This window comes from Bos indicus x Bos taurus, chromosome 14, assembly GCF_003369695.1.
Source record: "Bos indicus x Bos taurus breed Angus x Brahman F1 hybrid chromosome 14, Bos_hybrid_MaternalHap_v2.0, whole genome shotgun sequence".
NCBI classification, from domain to species: Eukaryota; Metazoa; Chordata; class Mammalia; order Artiodactyla; family Bovidae; genus Bos; species Bos indicus x Bos taurus.
In genome coordinates this window covers 22,326,328-22,346,632 of record NC_040089.1, presented here as the reverse complement: position 1 = coordinate 22,346,632, position 20,305 = coordinate 22,326,328, and the positions used below count along the sequence as shown (strand labels likewise).

Below are 20,305 nucleotides of genomic sequence, written 5' to 3'. Positions count from 1 at the left end.
CACCGAAGAATTGATGCTTTTGAACTGTGGTGTTGGAGAAGACTCTTGAGAGTCCCTTGGACTGCAAGGAGATCCAACCAGTCCTGGGTGTTCTACACCCAGGATTCTACAGGAGATCAGTCCTGGGTGTTCATTGGAAGGACTGATGCTAAAGCTGAAACTCCAGTACTTTGGCCACCTCATTCGAAGAGTTGACTGATTGGAAAAGACCCTGATGCTGGGAGGGATTGGGGGCAGGAGGAGAAGGGGACGACAGAGGATGAGATGGTTGGATGGCATCACTGACTGGATGGACATGAGTTTGAGTGAACTCCAGGAGTTGGTGATGGACAGGGAGGCCTGGCGTGCTGCGATTCATGGGGTTGCAAAGAGTCGGACACGACTGAGCAACTGAACTGAACTGAATTGAGTCATCTAAAAAGAATTAAAAGGTTGTAATTATATGTAAGGATTTCCCTGGTGGCTCAGACGGTAAAGAATTTGCCTGCAATGTGGGAGACACGGGTTCAATCCCTGGGTAGGGAAAGATCCCCTGTAGAAGGGAATGGCAACCCACTCCAGTATTCTTGCCTGGAGAATTCCATGGATAGATGAGCCTAGTGGGCAACAGTCCATGGGGTCACAAAGAGTCAGACATGACCAAGAGACTAACATTTCACAAAGACCTTTTCATGGTAAAAATTCTAAAAAAGCCACTCATTTCCTCCATTTTCTACAAAGGGCACTGTATAGTTGAACTGGTGATGTTGATTACTAACTGCAGAAAAGCTAATTGCCCTAAGTGAATTCCCATTAATGCTCAACCCTTATTTTGTTAATACCATATGTCCCCTACATACGAACAAGTTCTATTCTGAGAGGATATTCTTAAGTCCGACAATGTTAACCCAGTACAACCAGCACAATTGGCTATATAGTACTGTACTGTAACAGGTTTATAAGATTTTTCCACACAAATAATACTCAAAAACAAAAATAAAAAATAAACATTTCAAGGCCCTTTACAGTACAAAGGCCCTTGAAAAGTACAGTAGTACAGTACAACAGCTGGCACACAGGGGCACGTATGCATCCTTGAAAGTTTGAAACTTGAAGGTTCGTGTGCAGGGGACTTACTGTACAACATTTAGAATGTGTTCACTTGCTCCTGCGCCCACTGCCTAACTGTGAGCAGCTCTGAGAGCAATCTTCCTGTGTTCTATTTCACCTCCCTGGCAGGTGTCATCGGCTGAATTATAGCAGGTGCCCAGCCCACTGGTCTTGGGAGATGAATTTTCCAGATGAGGGAACTAAAACAGGTGGGCATACAATGAACCCCTTCTGGCAGGCGTGGACCCAGCGAGTGTGCACCCGAGGTTCTGCTGTGTCACTGGGTCCATCCTCCCTGAAGCTGTCCACCCGATGTCTTCTCAGGGATAACGAGCTCCCCTGCTTCCTGGACCTCTGCTCTGCCCACCACCTGCCAAGGACGCACATCCTCTCTTTCACCAGCACCACAGCCATCTGAGGAAGGGATCATGCTCTTGCTGTCTTGCAGGGGAGGCCGCTGAGGTTTGAGTTTTAAAGCCCCCTGGGGAAGCAGCCCCCATGGGACCACCTCATCCAAAACCTGTGGCTTTAAACCACTTTGCCACCACGTGTAACCCCAGCTCGTGAGCACACAATTCCTGGGACATCTCTTTTAGGTAGTCTGCAGCCAGCTTTCAAATGTGTGTGAGGATATACAGTCCCAGAAATTAAGAGTTTGTCTATTCCGTACCCTTAAAATGTTAGGAGGTGCTGTGAACATCAGTGTTGGAAATGGGCAACTGGACACCTCAAGCTTTACAGGATCTTAGGGAGAGCTGAGTGAGAATCAGAGTGGATCCTTTGCTGCTACTTTGGTTCCCCCTTCCCTTCTCCCTCCTCCTCCATCACCAACTGCAGCCAAGGAAGAACTTGGGTTTGCTGTGCCCACATGCCGGTCTCAATTCCTTTAAAACGGAGGATGAACCAGAGTGTTGGGAGCAGGCTACGTGCGGCACTTCGGGCTCTGTGATTTCATTACTCCTTCCCTTGGCTCCTCGTTCCCTTCTACTGGTCTGTGTAGGCCAGTCACTCCACCTTTCTCACTGTAGCAGCCCCCGTGCCTAGCACTGTGCCTGCTGTGCGAATGCTTCAGGTGTGCTGAATGTACAGAGCATGAGTACCTCCTAACTAAGGAGGACCACACCCCACTCCAGTGCTCTTGCCTGGAAAATCCATGGGCGGAGGAGCCTGGTGGGCTGCAGTCCATGGGGTCGCAAAGAGTCAGACACGACTGAGCAACTTCACTTTCACTTTTCACTTTCATGCATTGGAGAAAGAAATGGCAACCCACTCCAGTGTTCTTGCCTGGAGAATCCCAGGGACGGGGGAGCCTGGTGGGCTGCCATCTATGGGGTCTCACAGAGTCAGACATGACTGAAGCGACTTAGCAGCAGCAGCAGCAGCAAGGAGGACCAAGGTCACACCTGGAAATGCCTGCAGTCTCATATGTGGTCACTAGGTGGCAGCCTAGCCTCATTTCTGAAGGCTAAGATGTGTGTGTGTGTGTGTGTGTGAGGGGGGGGGTGTATGTGTGTGGTGTGTGTGTGTATGGGTGGTGTGTGTGTGTTTGTGCGGTGTGTGTGTATATATGTGTGGTGTGTATGTGTGTGGTGCATGTGTGCATATAGGTGGGGGTGTATGTATGTGGGTGGTGTGTGTGTATTTGTATGGTATGTGTGGGACATGTGTGGTGTGTATGTGTGTGTGGTATGTTTGTGTGTGTGGTGTGTGTATGTGTGGTGTGTGTGTATATGTGGGGGGGTATGTATATGTGGGTGGTGGGTATATGTGAGGGGGGTGTATATGTGTGGTGTGTGTGTGTGGGGGGTATGTGTATGTGGTGTGTATTTGTGTGTGTGTGGTGTGTGGTGTGTGTGGTGTGTGTGGTGTGTGTGTATATGTAGGGGGGTATGTATATGTGGGGGTGTATATGTAAGGGGTATATATGTGTGTGGTACATGTGTGGTGTGTATGTGTATATGTGTGGTGTGTATGTGCGGGTGTATATGTGGTGTGTGTGGTGTGTGTGCGTGTATATGTGGGGGGGTATGTATATGTCGGGGGTGTGTATATGTGGGGGGGGTATGTGTATATGTGTGGGTGTATATGTGTGGTGTGTGTATGTGTGGTGTGTGTGTATATGTGGAGGGGTATGTATATGTGGAGGGGGTGTAGATGTATGTGGTACATGTGTGGTGTGTATATATGTGGTGTGTGTGTGTATATGTGTGGTATGTATGTGTGGGTGTATATGTGTGGTGTGTATGTGTATATGCATGGTGTGTGTGGGGTGTGTGTGTGTGTATGTGTGGTGTGTATGTGTATATGTGTGGTGTGGGTGTGTGGGTGTGTTTGTGTGTGTGGTATATATGTGTGCATGTGTATGTGTGGTGTGTGTGTGGCGTGTGTGTATATATGTGGGGGAGTGTATATGTGTGGTGTGTGTGTGTGGTGTGTGTATATGTGGGGGGTGTATATTTGTGTGGTACATGTGTGGTGTGTATGTGTATATGTGTGGTGTGTATATGTGTGGGGTGTGTGTGTGTGTGTGGTGTGTGTGTGGTGTGTGTATATGTGGGGGGGTGTATATGTTGGGGGGTGTATATGTGTGGTGTGTATGTGTGGTGTGTGTATGTGTGGCGTGTGTGTATATGTGGGGGGTATGTATATGTGGGAGGTGTATATGTGTGTGGTACATGTGTGGTGTGTATGTGTATATGTGATGTGTGTGTGTGTGGCATGTGTGTATATGTGGGGGGGTGTATATGTGTGTGGTACATGTGTGGTGTGTGTGGTATGTGTGTGAGGTCTGCAGTGACCTCTCCCAGGTCTGGACACGTACCCTGTCTTGGAGACCACAGCCACGGGTGCACACCAGGGGCCCACGTGGAAGTGAGGCAGGGGCTCTGACAACAGCTTCTCCAACTTCAAACAATACCCGGCAGCGCCTGGGCTTTCTCTGGAAATCTTCCCTCCATTACCGGAGATGCAAGCATTTCGGATGCGTTAGGACAGCTCCCTTTCTGATACTAGGGGGTGTGTTTAGTTCCAGTCAATGTGACTCCACAGAGGGACTGGGCTCAGGACCAGCATCCCCAGGGGGTTGGGCTGGGGCTCAATTCCTCATAGATTCTTAAAAAAAGACAAGGAGGAAATACTTTCAAATCATTCTATTTGCCCAGTATTATATTGATACCAAGCCAGACCAAGACATCACAAAAATCATGAACAAAATACTAGCAAACCAAATCCAAGAACAAAAAAAAAGCAAGTGGGGTTTATCAATGATCTGCAAGTCTTGTTCAATATATCTGAAAATCAATGTAATACCCCCAAAATAGAATAAAATACAAAAACCACATGATCATCTCGAAGACACAGAAAAAGAAATGGACAAAATTCAACATCAACTGATGATGAAAACACTCAAGAAAACAGCTGAGGTTTCTTTAATTAATTCCATAAGACCTATTACAAGAGTCAGAACTGAACAAGCTGGCCCTGCAAGTGCTGGTGAGAACGAGGCGTACATGGGATCTTGCTCAGGGGTGGGAGGGGGATAAAAAATGGTTAAATGACTTCAGACAACAGCCTGGTATGTGATTGTAGGCGTTTATCCATGAGCAAAGGAAGCACACACCCAGAGACTGGTACACAAATGTTTGTGGCAGCTTGATTTGTGATAGACAAAAACTATAAGCCAGGCAATTACCCTTCTCCAGGTGGATGAGTAAGCAGATTGTGTAATGGAACACGTGTGCTGCCGTGGCAAAGAACACACTACTTATACACACGTCAGCGTGCAGAGGTCTGAAGCTTATCATGATGTGGCAGGCTGTGGCAAAGCCACGAAATGGAGAGGCACTCAGCAATCAAAGGGCAGGAGCGGCACTCAGGAATCAAAGGGCAGAACCACCTGAAGAAACAGCGGCACGGCTAAGCCCTCCACAGGCCTTGTGCCAAGTGAAGAAAGCCACACTCAGGATGCTCCAAAGCCCAGGAGGGAAATTCTGGAAAAGGCAAAATCATGGGGACAGAAGTCAGATTGTTGCAGGAAGGTGGACCCCTTCCAGGGCCCGAAACTGGGCTCTTGTCTAACACTCGGAAATGAATTGTCCGAGGAGATGCATGCGCTGACAAAGCAAGAGATTTTTTTGGGAAAGGGCACCCAGGTGGAGAGTAGCAGGGTAAGGGAACCCAGGAGAACTGCTCTGCTGCGCAGCTCACAGTCTTGGGTTTTATGGTGATGGGTTTAGTTTCCGGGTGGTCTTTGGCCAATCATTCTAATTCAGGGTCTTTCCTGGTGGTGCATGCATCGTTCAGCCAAGATGGATGCTAGTGAGAGGGATTCTGGGAAGTGGATGGACACACGGTGTCTCCTTTCAACCTTTCCTGAACTTGTCTGGTTGGTGGTGGGCTTATTAGTTTCCTATTCCTTATCAGAATCTCCTGTCACAAAACAACTCATGCAAATGGTTACCATGGTGCCTGGCCAGGGTGGGCGGTTTCAATCAGTGTGCTTCCCCTAACAAGATCACTGGGTGCCAGCTGTTAGGATATGAGGGAAGGAACTGACTAGAAATGGACAAGAGGTAACCATGGAGAGGGTAGTTGAGTGTATAAATGTGTCACAACTCAGTTGGACACCTGAACACCTTTCCTGGACATAACTCATGTCTCGATAAGCCGGAGTTCTTAGGGAAAGACTTCGGCAGTATTTATTGGAGAGACACAGGCATCAGCCAGGCCACAGAGGAGGAGGACTGAGTTGACTCTACAGTGGAAAGGGTCCCGTGGAAAGTTTTGCCAGCAAGTCCACAGCTGTGGACTTTGGCCACCTGATGCGAAGAGCCAACTCATTAGAAAAGACCCTGATGCTGAGAAAGATTGAAGGCAGGAGAAGGGGGCGACAGAGGACGAGATGGTTGGATGGCATCACCGACTCAATGGACATGAGTTTGAGCAAGCTCCGGGAGATGGTGAAGGACAGGGAAGTCTGGTGTGCTGCAGTCCATGGGGCCACAAACAGTTGGACACAACTGGGTGACTGAACAACCACAGCTGTGGGAAGAAGGCAGATGGTATACACAAAACTGTGAGGGCATCAAAGGAGAGACCTGAACACTGACACAACACACAAACCGCTCCCGACTGGCCTCTCCCACTGGAGACAAGAATTCCTTTGCTGCAGAGGGACTGTACCATGCTTTGAGCCTGGATTTACAAGGATTAGCAAGATCATGGCTACTTCTGTGATTGATTCAGAGCAGTGAGCGCTGCCAGGCTCTCTGACGAAAGCATGCATTGGGGCTTAGGCTTAGTGGATGACAGACGTCTTATCCCAACCCACTTAACCCACCAGGTTTTGCCTTTTGGTCTTTAAAGGATTTATTCTTTGAAAGATGCAAGTGTCTAGAGCTCACTAAAACAAACAGAAAAACTTCCTCTTTAAAAACCTTTTCATTTTACTTTCAATGTGAAAGTAATTATTTTAAAAATGCAACCTCTTAAAACCTAGACTAGTAGCATTCAAATTTATTTATGAGATAAGAGACCAGAAGGCAAAACCTAGTATTTCTTGATTTCTTCCAACAGTACCCAGGTTATTCTGTAATTCACAAGGAACTTAAATCCTGAGCCAGAAATGCTGACAACTGCTCTGCGCAGTAAATGTGTTTCTCATTTCACATCTGGGGAAACTCAAGTGTCAATACATCCTCTGTGGTGAACAGCACGGAGCAGCATTTGTTAGAAGGTCAAGTGCAGTCTGATCTCTGGCCTTTGGCCAAGTGAGCGGGTCAGGAAGATCCCCTGGAGAAGTGAATGACTAAGTAATATATTTATATGAAAGAAATTAAAATTACTTTGATGATTATAAAACTATAAGATAGATATACACAGGGCTTCCCCGGAAGCTCAGAGGTAAAGAATCCATCTGCAATTCAGGAGATGAAGGTTCGTTCCCTGGGTCAGGAAGATCCCCTGGAGAAGGAAATGGCAACCCACTCCAGTATTCTTGCCTGGAAAATCCCACGTACAGAGGAGCCTCGTGGGCTACAGTACAAGGCATCGCAAAAGAGTTGGACCTGACTGAGTGACTGAACAATAAACAATCACATAAGAGGTGGGCCACGTAAGATGCTTAATTCATGAGCGCTTAGAGGCACTTCTGTGCCAGGCGCAGTGGTAAGTGCTTCACACACTGATTTCTCTCAGTCCCCATCATCACCGGATATGTTAGGATCTGTCATTATCCAGCATTTCTCAGATGGTCAAGTGGAGGCTCAGAGAGGTTAAGCAGCGGTCACATAACTAGTACTAGATTCTGAGCCCAGGGAAATTCTCCTGACCAGTCTGCACACTGGCCTCCACGCCTGGAGCCTCTGCCCAGGTAACCGGGTGAGTCTCCTGCCCAGGTAACCCAGTGAGTCCCTAGCCACAGAAGGAGACAGAAGGAGTGGGTGTTGCAGTTAGACGATGCGCCCCGGGTAAGCCGGCTTCCGTGAAAGCCTAGATCATCACCGAGGTTTACAGATGCAAGGCTATGCCATGCACGCCATAGCCAATCCTCCTGACACAGCACAGGGTCTACACTCACTGACGCCAGGGAGTGTGCTTTGTTCTGACACATGCTCAGCAGACCTGCTGCTGCTGTCGGACACTAGCTCTGCCACTGCAGAGTCTACCCGCAACCCAAAGAACAAAGGGACATTAAAAGAGGAAAAGAGGGGAAATCCCTGAGGGTCCAATGGTTAGGACTCCATGCTCTCACTGCCAAGGGGTGTGGGTTTGATCTCTGGTCGGGGAACTAAGAACCCCCATGCCAAGAGGCACGGCCAAAGAAAAGGAAAATAAGCCAAAGCAATCCACAGTAATTACTTTCAGGCACTAAAAGATCTTTTCTAACCCATATCAACTGAAGACTTCTCTGCAGACACGCACAGGCCATGTCCGGTGAGAACAGGCTTAAGTCACACCAGGCAGGACTGGGATGTAGATGGAGGGCGTGTGGCTTTCCTACTTAGACCTGCTGTCTTGGAAATGACCTGGCACAGGGCACTGTTATATAACGCGGCTCCAGTCTCTCTGCTGACCCCGATGAGAGCCGAGTGGACAGACTATGTGGAACGTGCCTGCGCTGAGAATGAGCTGCAGGACTAGGAGATTAAGGCCAGGATACAGCTGTTTGTGACTAAGCCCCGAGCCCCGAGCAAGTGCTCCCTGGCGTGACGCATCACCAGGCACCTGTTTCCTGTTTTCATTCTTCCCTTTATCGTTCTCTCCTGACTTCCCCTCCACCTGGAGGGCCCGAGACCACCAACTTCAGCAAGTCTGGTGTCTGCCCGCCTCCTTCTCCACTCTCACTGCGGCTCCGGGTAGCTGAGTCATTTACTGGGCGCGGGGGACACTCCTAAGGGCCTCTTGAGTACTTTCTGGGGCTGGAAGCTGAGGTCCCATCATCCACTTGCCCGTGATTACCTCCCCCCTTCACGTCTCCTGAAGAACTGCCTGTCGGGACCCCCCAACACGGCTGTGAACTGAATCACGAGACGAGCTCCAGCAGCACAGCCGGGGGGTGGGGGTGGGCGGTGGTAGTAGCCCACCCACAGCGAGGCCCACACTCTGCAGAGACAAGTGGTCCACTCCAGATGGACACAGGACAGGATGTGCTTAAATGTAAGGAAGTTCATTTCTGCACAAAAGGTTGAGGTCATAGAAGCCTTCCTCAGCCCAAGACAACTCAATCATCACGGTATTTGAGCCTGTGCTACAAACAGTACCGGTCACCACGCTTCAGCCAGGAGGGTGAAGGGACTTATCTAACGGACCCTGTGTGAACGGCTTGCTAGTCACTCAGTCCTGTCCGACTCTGTGCGACCCCATGAACTGTAGCCAGCCAGGCTCCTCTGTCCATGGGATTCTCCAGGCAAGAGCACTGGAGCAGGTTGCCATTTCCTTCTCCAGATCTTCCTGACCCAGGGATCGAACCCAGGTCTCCACCTTACAGGTGAACTCTTCACCATCTGAGCCACCAGCGAGGCCTATGTGAATAGCTTAGTTAAGAATAAGAGTCGACATCATTTAGAAGTGGACATTTAATTTCCAAATACATGGGGTTTTATAAGTTTGATATTAATTTCTCATTTAAATGCTTTCTTCTCTGCAATCGCCCTGTGTTTTTTTCAGTCTAACTTCACTGAGGCTTTCAACGGCTAAGTATCTCTCTCAGTAAAGGTCACATTGCACTTGAAAATATGTGGGTTATTTTCAATTAACTTTTGATATTGATTTCTAACACAATTCCACGATGACAAGAGAACAGACTGTAACGTTTCAATACTTTTAGACTATGACACTTATGCACCTTCGTTTATGTCCCTGGATATGTTCCAGTGTCTCCTAGCTTATAGTCTATGGAAACTTCAAATTTGTATCCTACTGTTGCATGAAAACTGTACAAATCTTAATTATGTTGAATTAGTTCATAGTGCTTTTCAGGTCTACTATACCCACTTTTCTGTATATCTCGTCTATTAATTTTTTTTTCTCTTCTATTAATTTTTGAGAGTTTGACATCAAAACTAAAAATCTACTAAAAAAAATAATCGTAATTATGTAGTGGAATTACAAGTAACTTTGGTCTGTATTTTCCAAGTCTCCCATAAATGTGTTATCATATTTTCATAATTTAAAAAAAAAGGGGAAAGAAAAAAGGTGCTGTTTACTCTAATGGAAAGCGTTTTTGAAACGGTATTAGATGTAACAAGGTAACTGCCTTTATTTGCCGTCTATGCCGTTTTGATTAAATAAAAAAAAAGGACTCCAAACCAACCAGTGGTTTTCTCACCTCTGGGAAGTAGGTCAGGAACCAGTTAACAGTAAGACAATATGGACTTTCACTTTTTAGACTTCAGTATTACATAATTTCAAAACAGGCATTGGCTACTTTCATGATAGAAAGTTTTTGAGGACCTTTCCCAGTGACTTTAAAAAATGAAAGTGTATTCTCTTAATGAACCACTGTAATCATCAAAAACATGTTTTCTGTGTACCTTGCTGTTTTTCTTTGCAATCTCTCTTCTTCCACATACAGTATTCCATATAACTTTCTAGAATCTAACACAGGCAGCCTAAGACAGCTTGATGGTCAAAATGTTTAGAAAAAGGAGGCACGGAAAAAAAGCAGATGGTGTCTGGTTCTTTATCATCCCTCTCCTTCAAAAACATCATTCTTACCCAGATTGATGAATTATTCACTTAGTTTTATAACTTACTGAACAGAACAGTGAACATACCATTAAGCACATGCTCAGTTGTGCCGACTCTCTTGTGACTTCACGGACTGCAGCCAACCAGGGTCCTGTGTCCATGGAATTCTCCAGGCAAGAATACTGGAATGGGTTGCCCTTTCTCCCTCCGAAGGATCTTCCTGACCCAGGACTCAAACCCACCTCCTTGCGTTAGCAGGTGGGTTCTTTACCACTGAGCCACCTCAGAAACCCCTACTATTAAGCACAGAAATAATGAATTCTGCACTTTTTTTTGATGTTTGTCTAATTTAAGTCAACTAACCTCAGGGTTGAAGTTTGGTCAATACCAAAGAGGCATCAACCCCCACTGCTGGTTGTCAACATTCCCACTCGTGATTCACCCATCAGGGTTTTTCAGCTGAGAACACAAGCTGCCAAAGAAAAGACTTCAGCCCCTTGTGTTAGAAAAGGGCTGTAGCCAAGCTTTGGCCAGTGGGATGGGTGTAGTGCACGTTTTGTGTGGCAGCTTCCAGACTCGTCTTGGGGAAAGCGGCTCTGTGTGGGTTGTATTTGGGTCCTAAAGATGCACCTCTCTCTAGGACTGGGGGAAGCCAGGGACTGAGAGACCAGTCGACCCTACAGTGATTGCTACACTCCACTTCAGAGAACGAGAAACCTGATCTCATTCAAGCCACTGAGACCCGGGGCTCCAATCAGTGGAGCCAAATCTAATCCCAGCACTGCCAACTCTTGTCACCGGGTGTCCTGGAAATAAAAGCGTGTTTTAAAATTGTTGCCTATCCTCTGAAATTCACAGGTGACTATCAGAAAAGGTAACCCTAGTATTGATTCTTATGAGTTCTGGATACTATGAAATGGCTTAATAACAAACCAAACTAAATAATCCTGCATAAACTGAAATATCCTCTTGGCACATAAATTACTTCATCAATTAAATATTATACCAGCAATATCTGAGGTAGATAAATTGACAAAATAATGCACTGTTTAGGTTTTTAAGAAAAATTTTAATAAAATAAACAGCAATCATTTTAATTCTACTGTAGAAGAATTACCAGGAATTATTCAAGATTTAATTACATCAGGATAAATTAAGCTTCCACGTGGTTTAGATACAACAGATCTTTGCAAAGCTAAAAAAGCTTACTGACTGCTAAACCTTTTACATTAACAGTTTAATTTTCACGTTACCAACTGTTCTTATAGCTTATATAACCACTGACCATTTTCTTCAAAAGCATTTAAAACGACTGCAAAACAAAGGTTTCCAAAGTCTAGGAAATAAATAAAATTATATCAATTGGAATATTTACCTTCTTCAAAGAAAAAAAATGTTAATGGTTTGATTATTTTCGACAGCTTTGCCAGAGTTGAGAAAAATGAATTCACTTGGAATTTTCATTTCAATCTTGCCAGAAAACACTGCAATACTTAGAAACTATTCACCAGCCTTACACTCCCATCCAACATCTTCATCAGTCTGGGTTAAAGGCTTGCTGTCTTGACTCTGGGTAAGAGGATCCTCAGGGCTAACCAAGAGGCACACCAGCTCATCAGCAGCCCTCGGACCCCCACCGAGAGGACAACAAAGCAAGCCCAGCCCATCTGCATTCATTCTGATTTGCAACAATAAGACAAGACCTGAATGGGAAGATGATGGAAAACTCAAGGGGAAATGGTCTAAGAGCTGCCTACTCCCTCGGGCAGCGTGCCAGCGAGCTCATGTTGCTGAGACACACACAGATCCACATCTTCCACGCAGTCATTGCTTACTGTATTTTTAATTTTGATTAAAAAAAAAAAAAAAGGTGTGATTACACAGAAAACATCATCCTCTGCAGAAACACAAACTGAGCCAATGCAGTGGGAAACATGTGTCAGCACCCCTTCCAGTGCCCTACCACTGGCTCCCCTGGACGGAGCTCAGGAGCTGTAGTACTCAAGCAGCTTCTCATCCGTAGGTTTCAGAATCTTCTTGTCTGCCATGTTCACCACCCATCCGGGAGCCAGACCAAAGAAAATCTGCCGTGGATCCTTCCGAGAACTGAGCATTTTGAAGAGTTCGTCTTTAGTGATGTCAGGTAAAATATAGCCATACTTCTTGGCGAGCTCCAGTCTTGCTTCGGGAAATCTGGCAGGATCTGCCAGATAGCCTCGATTTCTCGCATCAGTGTAGTAGGGGACTAGGGCCTCGGGGGGGAGCATCCGCTTGGGAATGGGTTGTCCACGGAGAAAGAATGGGATGGGTTTGCACAGAATTTCTAAAAAACATTTTTAATAAAAAGAGAGATGCAAATACTGGTGATATATATACTGGTTTTCTCTTTATGATATTCTTTTAATTTATTAAAGTATTTCCAAGATGAGAGCTTAATTCCAAAAACTTTTTATTTTTTTCTTAACTTAGTAGACTTAAGTAAACAAATGGAAACACTTGATCTTCAAAAGTTTGCATCTTGAAGGTCAAAGTCACTCCTGGGTTACCAACAATTAGTGAATTTCTAAACATAGGGTATTTAAGCTCCAGATTTTTTTTTTCTAAAAAATTTTATGACATACTAGCTGAGGTGTATCAGAAGACGGAGCCCCACCAGCCACACCACTAGCAGAAACTCCCAAAACAGGAACCGAGGTGTCTGAACAAGTCAAGCCCTGGTGAGGCAGTTGACTCAAGCCCCGAGAGGACAAGCTTACCCAGGCTTCGCGGGTCGTAGAAGGCGGTCGTGACGACACCCCCGTTCTTCTCGATGGCGGCGATGGCCAGCTCAGAAGCCAGCTGAACTTCGATGTTAACTTTTGCCTTAAAGGTGTCAGCGCCCTGTCATCCATCAAAACAAAGTGTGTGAGGAGATGGCTGGGCTGCCAGCAAACTAATCACGAGGGCCTCCTCCCTGCCCTGTTTTCTCCTCCGGAGTGCCTCCAGCCCAGCAGCTGCTCCTACTTTAACACCTCTGCTTAGAGGTCCTATCAAACACCACCAAATCGTTCCTCATTTCTTTAGGCCACTCTATTTTCTTAGTTTTCATTCCCTAAGAGCAGGGATAATAAGACTTCCATTTTACATATTCAGCAGGCACCATCATAAGCACCCATTCCCAACACCTCCTTAACAGGAGATTGTTTAGCCCTCAAAACAACTCTAAACCAATAGAATTACTGCGACACCAATGCCATAGATGGTGGCACAGAGAGCCTGGGCAACTTGCCCAAGAACATAAAGCAAGGGAGCCTAGTCCCAGTGGCTGTGTTCCTAACCACAACATTATGTCATGTGATACAGACAGAAGCTTACCTTCCTGACCCACAAGTAAGCAAGAGGCCAAGAGATGGTTAAACAGGGGAACAAGCATGCTGGAGCCAACGGAAGAACAAAATAGCTGAGGTCTGGAGGGGACCAGCCCTCTTGAGCGAAAGAGGCAGAGACCACAGAAGTAAAAATAATTCTGAACTTTTTCAAGTCCTGTCTTTGGTCACTTTCATTAGGCCTGATTTCAAAACAGATTCTGACAAAAATAAAAAGATGGTGGCACTACCATTCTTTTTGCAGTGGTAAAATTTTTTCTGCTATTTTCGTGTGGTTGAAACAAGGTGGTTCCCAGTTTCAAAATATTCCATCAATTCTAAGACACATTTCTCCCTTCCCTGATACTGGTAGGCATTTTTACAATCAATGAGACCTTTGACTCAATAAAACAAGGTCTTGCCATGTTACCTGACATTTCTCATTACTATTCCATAGACTGCTTAACCATTTCCCTGTCTCTGGGCACTAGTGTTACTTCCAGCATTTTCAGTGCTGTAAGATGCCTATTTAGTATTTCTTTATATCAATTAAGTTTCTTTTATCTTGTTTTACCTTAGGACACATGTTCCTAAATTGGTCATTTTATGCTGAAAAGATCAAAACCATCTTATTACCCAATATTGACTGCAAATCTGAAATCCAGAAAAGGGCAACTGGTTTACAAAGCTGTAAATGATGAATAACTGTACATACTCAACCAATAGATTTCAGAATGATTTCTGCTAGTTTAATAGACATATGTCCACAACTGTTAGGATGTGCAGTTTAAGGTCTCATGAGGTCATGGGTTTTTCCGTATGTTACTTTATAACCATGTTCCTTGATATGCCTAAAGTAGAATACCGAGGCTTAATCCTGTATTTGGTATTCTCTCTTCAAATCATTTATTTGGAAAACTTTTATCGCCAAGTTTACTTTTTCAAAGATCTGAAAGGTTTTCCCATAAACTATGCTTCCCTCTAGTGGACGCTAAGTTAGTCACTTACACAGCGATCAACTGTATTACTGACACAGAAGAAAAAGGGGGTGGGGGGGCATTAATTGATTAGCAGTGTACAAGTTCATTTGCCTATAAAACTCCTGGCCAACTCCTCTAAATAGAAAACCTCTTCCCTACAATCAGAACTGGATTTCATTCATCCCTTTCTTCCATAAATACTGAGTGACTATCACAAGCCAGTTGAAAATACAGCAATGAGTCAAAGCACCTGTACTCAAAAAAAACTGACATTACAGTGAGGAAGACAATGAAAAATGCCTGCACTGCTTGGTAATAAATATCAGGTGTTCATATATTCAAAGAAAAACCCTTTTGGGCACAATAAGGCAGACCGTCAGATACGAGAGTGTTCCTTTATAAAGAACATCTCCACAATAAAAATAATTTAAGCCTCAAATAATTTGGAAGGAAAAAAAAAAGTTAAAAAGATCCTCCTACTAGGATGACATCTGAACAGAGAACCAAACAGAGTGAGGCAGCAAGCTGAATGGATACACAGGAACAAAACCCAGGACAAGGGAACAGTGGCTTTCTAAAACCACAACTGAATATAACACAATCAACCACTACATAATGGTTACAAATAAAAAGAGATAAAAATAAAGGAGGCATAGTGTTGATTATATGGAAATCAGAAACAGTCATCTACAAACTCCCCAAAAAATTTAATTCAGACTTACCTCCTCTACCAACTGGACTCCATAGTCCCTTTTAGATGGCTGGATGGTAACACCTCGCCCGTTGACCAGCTGGGTTAAGTCAATAGGTTGTGTGGGATCGACACGGCCCAGGTCAATCAGGTACTGCAGCCTGTTGAGACTCAAAGGCTGATACTGGCGTCTGAAGCTACAAAAAAACCAACAACAGATGGAAAACTCAGCCAGACTTATCCTCCTATAAGACCTCCAGATGAACGCAGAGCTCTGTCCCGTGCTCTCCTGTATCAATTTAGTTGGTTTAAAATAAAACTCCTACATTTACTTCGCTCATTTATACAAATAAATATGTGAAAAATTTAACATACTATCTGAATTATGCATTACTGGATCTCAAAGTAAGAGCAGTTACCATTTGCTGGGTGATGACAGTGGGCCAGAGTTCTAAACATAAAATCATTCTAAACCTCCAGAGCATGCATCATTACCTCCATTCTGCAGGTCTGAGTGTAACCTCTGGCTTTTTTCCTCTACTAAGTCAGGCTAAACTTCATTACCAAAAATGGTTCAAAGGAAGGGTAGCAAAAGTTTGCTAATTTAAAGAAGTGGATTTAAATTTCTACCAAGCTATCATTTGGTGATTCTCAGAATTACAAATTTTTACACTAAGAAGCAAAGCAAAGCAAAAAAATAAAACCACAAACAAAGCAAACTTACCTGTGTCCTTCATTAAAGCCATATTTTGGGATTCGAAGGTAAAATGGAGTCTGGCCTCCTTCAAAGCCCAGCCGGGGCCGGGTTCCTCTCTGCCGTTCTCCTTTGTGGCCCCTGCCACACTTCCTACCTCTTCTCTGACCTCTTCGTCGTCTTTCCTGGAAGGAGGGAAGACTGTTTTATGAGCTGCAGATGCACTTTTTAAAGTATATTTCACCTCTGCGCTGTCTGTTGGTAAGGCCCTCATTCATCCTTCCAGCCAGCAAAGGGCCAAACCCACTACGTGCCAGGCACTATTCGAACTGCTCTGAGGTCAACACACCAAATTATAAAGAAAACTTTTTTCTTACTTGGCGAAAGCAACGAGTTGATTTTTAAGGTGACAGTATACCCATAACAGCTTTTCTAGCTGTGTTCAGTGACTTGCAGAACGTAAAATATCTTTCCCCTTAAGATACAGGTATAATGGAAAAGCACTTCATGCTAACCCAATATTGAATGAAACAATCATCTGCACCTCCTGCGACCTCGCTCCCCGCCCAGGTTAACCCGATTACTCCTCTAAACCCGAACCTGAGAGCTGGGACTACCGGGGCAGGCTTCCCGCATCACTCAAGTGCAGGGGCTCAAAGGCCCCTCGTTCCCACAGCGTCTCTAGACCCGCGACCCCAGGACTCCCGCGCCATCCCCAGCCTTACCGGTTTCCTGGAGCCCGGGTTCGGCCTCAGGTTAGCCAGGCTCACACGAGGCAGGGCCCGAAGCAAGTCCAGGGCCCAAGGCCCTGCTGCGCCCCGCACCGGGCCGGCCATGACCCGCTTGCATGAGACGCAGCAAGGGCGCCTGGCATCCACACCCACGTGATCTCGGGCGCTGCTTTACGGCCGCGGCCCCGCCCCCGTCGTGCAGCAGGCGCGCAGCGCCGCAGGCCTCGGGGCACGCCGGGAGCCGGTCTTCATCCAGGCAGCGGCGGGTACGCTAGGCTACCTTCTCCGAGCTGAGCTGGCTTTGTGTTTAGTTCACTGGAGATGGGACCGTATTTTGAGAGATCGTGCCTTGCTCTTGGCTTGGAATGTGCTGCGTTTTCTTTCGCCGCACAAACACGCGTTGAAACGCTGCGCGTTGTAGGACTTGGTGTCACTGTGTGTTCTGAGCTGTCTCACAGTCTGGTGCTTAGAGAGGCAGGGTCTTCTCCGAGCGCCACGTGGAGCCCCGAATAGCATACTCGGAGCTGAAGTTCCGGTTTGGAGCTGGGAGCTGGGCTGATTATACGCCCTGTCAACTGAAAAATTGCACAACACAGAGCTGTGAGTTATTTGGGGCAAAATGAGAGCTATAGCCTAGAAGACAGCCACTGAGCTCTGGGAAACAGTTCCGAAGAGGTAGGGGGGAAGGTCGGCTTATATATTATTTTAGTGGAGTCAAGAGTCACTGGAAAAGACCCTGATGCTGGGGAAGATTGACGGCAGGACAAGGGGACGACAGAGGATGAGATGGTTGGATGGCATCACCGACTGGATGGACATGAGTTTGAGCAAGCCCCAGGAGTTGGTGATGGACAGAGAAGCCTGGCGTGCAAAGTTGGACACGTCTGAGCAATTGAAATGAGTGGAGTCAAGCACATTTTGCAGAAGCTCCTGCTAGTAAGGAGGAGCAGGTGTCCCCTTTAATGATTTCACTGCTTTTCTAGACACAAGGAAAGTCAAGAATTTGGGCTTGTAAAGTCTGAAAATATCTGAATATATGAAGGCCTGTTCTGTCAGTTTTTCCCAGAACATAGATGCCTCACTCCTGATCTCAGACCTGAACTCTGAGGTGAGGGGGTTGTTGAAAGACAGGGGCTGCAGTGGCTCCTGACTTCATCCTTGTAGAGGCAGATAGTGAGTGCCTTTCAGTTGGCAACCCTGAGATACAAGAATAATACCCAGAGTCGAGCTATTACCAATGGCTGGCTGGTACCAACCTGTGCTTGCTGACTTCACTTGCTATTAATGAAGGAGCCACCCTGGCTTGATTCACTAACTAAACAACCCCTTGTTGGTTAGATGTTATTTCCTTTGACAGACTTGGCAAGGCTGGTAGCTTAACCAAATTCTAATAAGCTACCAGCCTAACCAAATTCTAATAGTAAGCAGCCAGGATTCATACACTGCCTCTTATACTATGTAAGTAGTATTTTTTTAATAGTATAAAGTTGAATATCTGCAGTCCAAAGTACATTATTTTCACTCAGAAATATCAGCTTCCTTATTTTTGTCTTAAGTGAGTGTGATACAGACCATGCCCTGTTCCTGTACTGTTTCTTTTATGTTTCACCGTCTTGCTGGGGATTTGTTCCTACTGGTGATCACAAGTAGTGAAGGTGGAAATAAAATTTTGGAGGGCAGCTATTTCTATGTTTAGCTAAACCTTTTTGAAGTTATTTTAAATCAAGTGTAAAAAACAAAAGCGGATCCCCTGGTAGTTCAGTGGTTAAGATTCTGAGCTTTCACTGCTGGGCCTGGGGTTCCAGCTTTGGTCAGGGAACTCGGATCCCACAAGTTGCTTGTGTCGGGGTGAAAAAGAAAAAAACTACAGAAAACATTGCATTCATTCCTTTATTTGAGCAATATTTGAGCAAGCTACTGAACTTGTTACAAAAATATGGACGAAGTCAAAGTTTTGTTCCCAGATTATTTGAAGGTAAGGTAAGGGAGATCTTCCAAAAATGAGTACTTTTGAAAAGTTAAAAAAAAAGCCTTTTGTAAAGCTAATAGCACAAATACTTTCAAGAGGGAGCTGCTGCTGCTGCTAAGTCGCTTCAGTCGTGTCGGACTCTGTGCAACCCCATAGATGGCAGACCACCAGGCTCCCCAGTCCCTGGGATTCTCCAGGCAAGAACACTGGAGTGGGTTGCCATTGCCTTCTCCAATGCATGAAAGTGAAAAGTGAAAGTGAAGTCGATCAGTGTCCGACTCTTAGCGACCTCATGGACTGCAGCCCACCAGGTTCCTCTGTCCATGGGATTTTCCAGGCAAGAGTACTGGAGTGAGGTGCCATTGCCTTCTCCGTCAAGAGGGAGCGGACATATGTATACCTGTAGCTGATTCATGTTGATATGTGGCAGAAGAAAACAAAATTCTGTAAAGCAATTATCCTTCAATTGAAAAAAAAAATACAAATATGTGAGTTCCGTAAAACAGTGTGACGATACAAGACCAGACTCTATTTAGAAATATAGAAAGAAATACAGTGAAAAAATAAAAGCTAGTTTCTGACCTTAAGGCTTCTCAGTTCAATATATTTCATCATCTTTCTGTTATAAATTTCATAATTCTGGGAAGAAAATTGCAAAATATGTTGCAAAATATGTCCTAATCTTCAGAAAGAAACACAATTTTCCCCCTTATCTAGAAAAATCATAGTTTTCACTAAGTTACGAGCTTCTGGGTGAGTGTTCATTCCAATATTGTTTTTTATCATCAAAAAAATTTCTATTGAATAAATGAGACACAGGAAACATAAAACAGTGTGCTGCACTTCTGGGAAGTAGATGCTTTTTGTTGTATAGGCTATGTAATGTTATTGGTGGACATCGGTTAATAATAGTACAAGTAATAATTGTTTGTGGTTAGCTGTAGACTCCAATTTATCCCATAGCAACATGTTGACCAAGCATATAAAAGTGAAAATTTGATGAGTCTCACCTATGTTTTAAGAATGTAAAATTAAGGGTGTGTGGTGAATAAGTCATTAAGTCATTGATCTTTATGTCTATAGAAGTTTTACATCATCATCATCATTGCAGGATAATGTTTATTAACCACCCACATGCTTGGGGTGTTGTGCTAGCCCCTGTTTAAATCACATTAAGGAGACCCTGTAATAAGAAAACACCTCAGCAACTATTTAAGTTCATCCTGACTCCAGCCCTGGTTAATAGTGACCACTGAGTCATATAAAAGAATGAAGTGGGACTTCCCTGACAGTCTGGTGGTTAAGACTCCATGCTCCCACTTCAGGGAGTACAGGTTTAATTCATGGTGGGAGAAATAACATCCCACATGACGATCATTAAAAATTAAAACAGCATTAAATATGGATTTGGGGGGGATAAATTTGACAAAATATTAGGCCAATGGGGCTTCCCTGGTAGCTCAGTTGGTAAAGAATCTGTCTGCAATGCAGGATACCCCAGTTTGATTCCTGGGTCAGGATGATCCCCTGGAGAAGGCAGTAGGCTACACACTCCAGTACTCTTCTGCTTTCATTGTGGCTCAGCTGGTAAAGAATCCACCTGCAATGCGGGAGACCT

General features: G+C 45.1%; 1 protein-coding gene across 1 annotated transcript; it reads right to left on the bottom strand.

Annotated features, from left to right (window-relative positions):
- Window positions 1–11,326: 11,326 nt before the first annotated feature.
- MRPL15 (mitochondrial ribosomal protein L15) lies at window positions 11,327–16,890 on the bottom strand. Its single transcript, XM_027560992.1, has 5 exons — window positions 16,713–16,890; window positions 16,018–16,172; window positions 15,325–15,490; window positions 13,035–13,158; window positions 11,327–12,601 (listed from the first exon to the last, which is right to left on the bottom strand). The coding sequence occupies exons 1-5, from the start codon at window positions 16,821–16,823 to the stop codon at window positions 12,264–12,266; spliced, it is 894 nt and encodes a 297-aa protein (XP_027416793.1). The 5' UTR covers window positions 16,824–16,890; the 3' UTR covers window positions 11,327–12,263.
- Window positions 16,891–20,305: the final 3,415 nt, after the last annotated feature.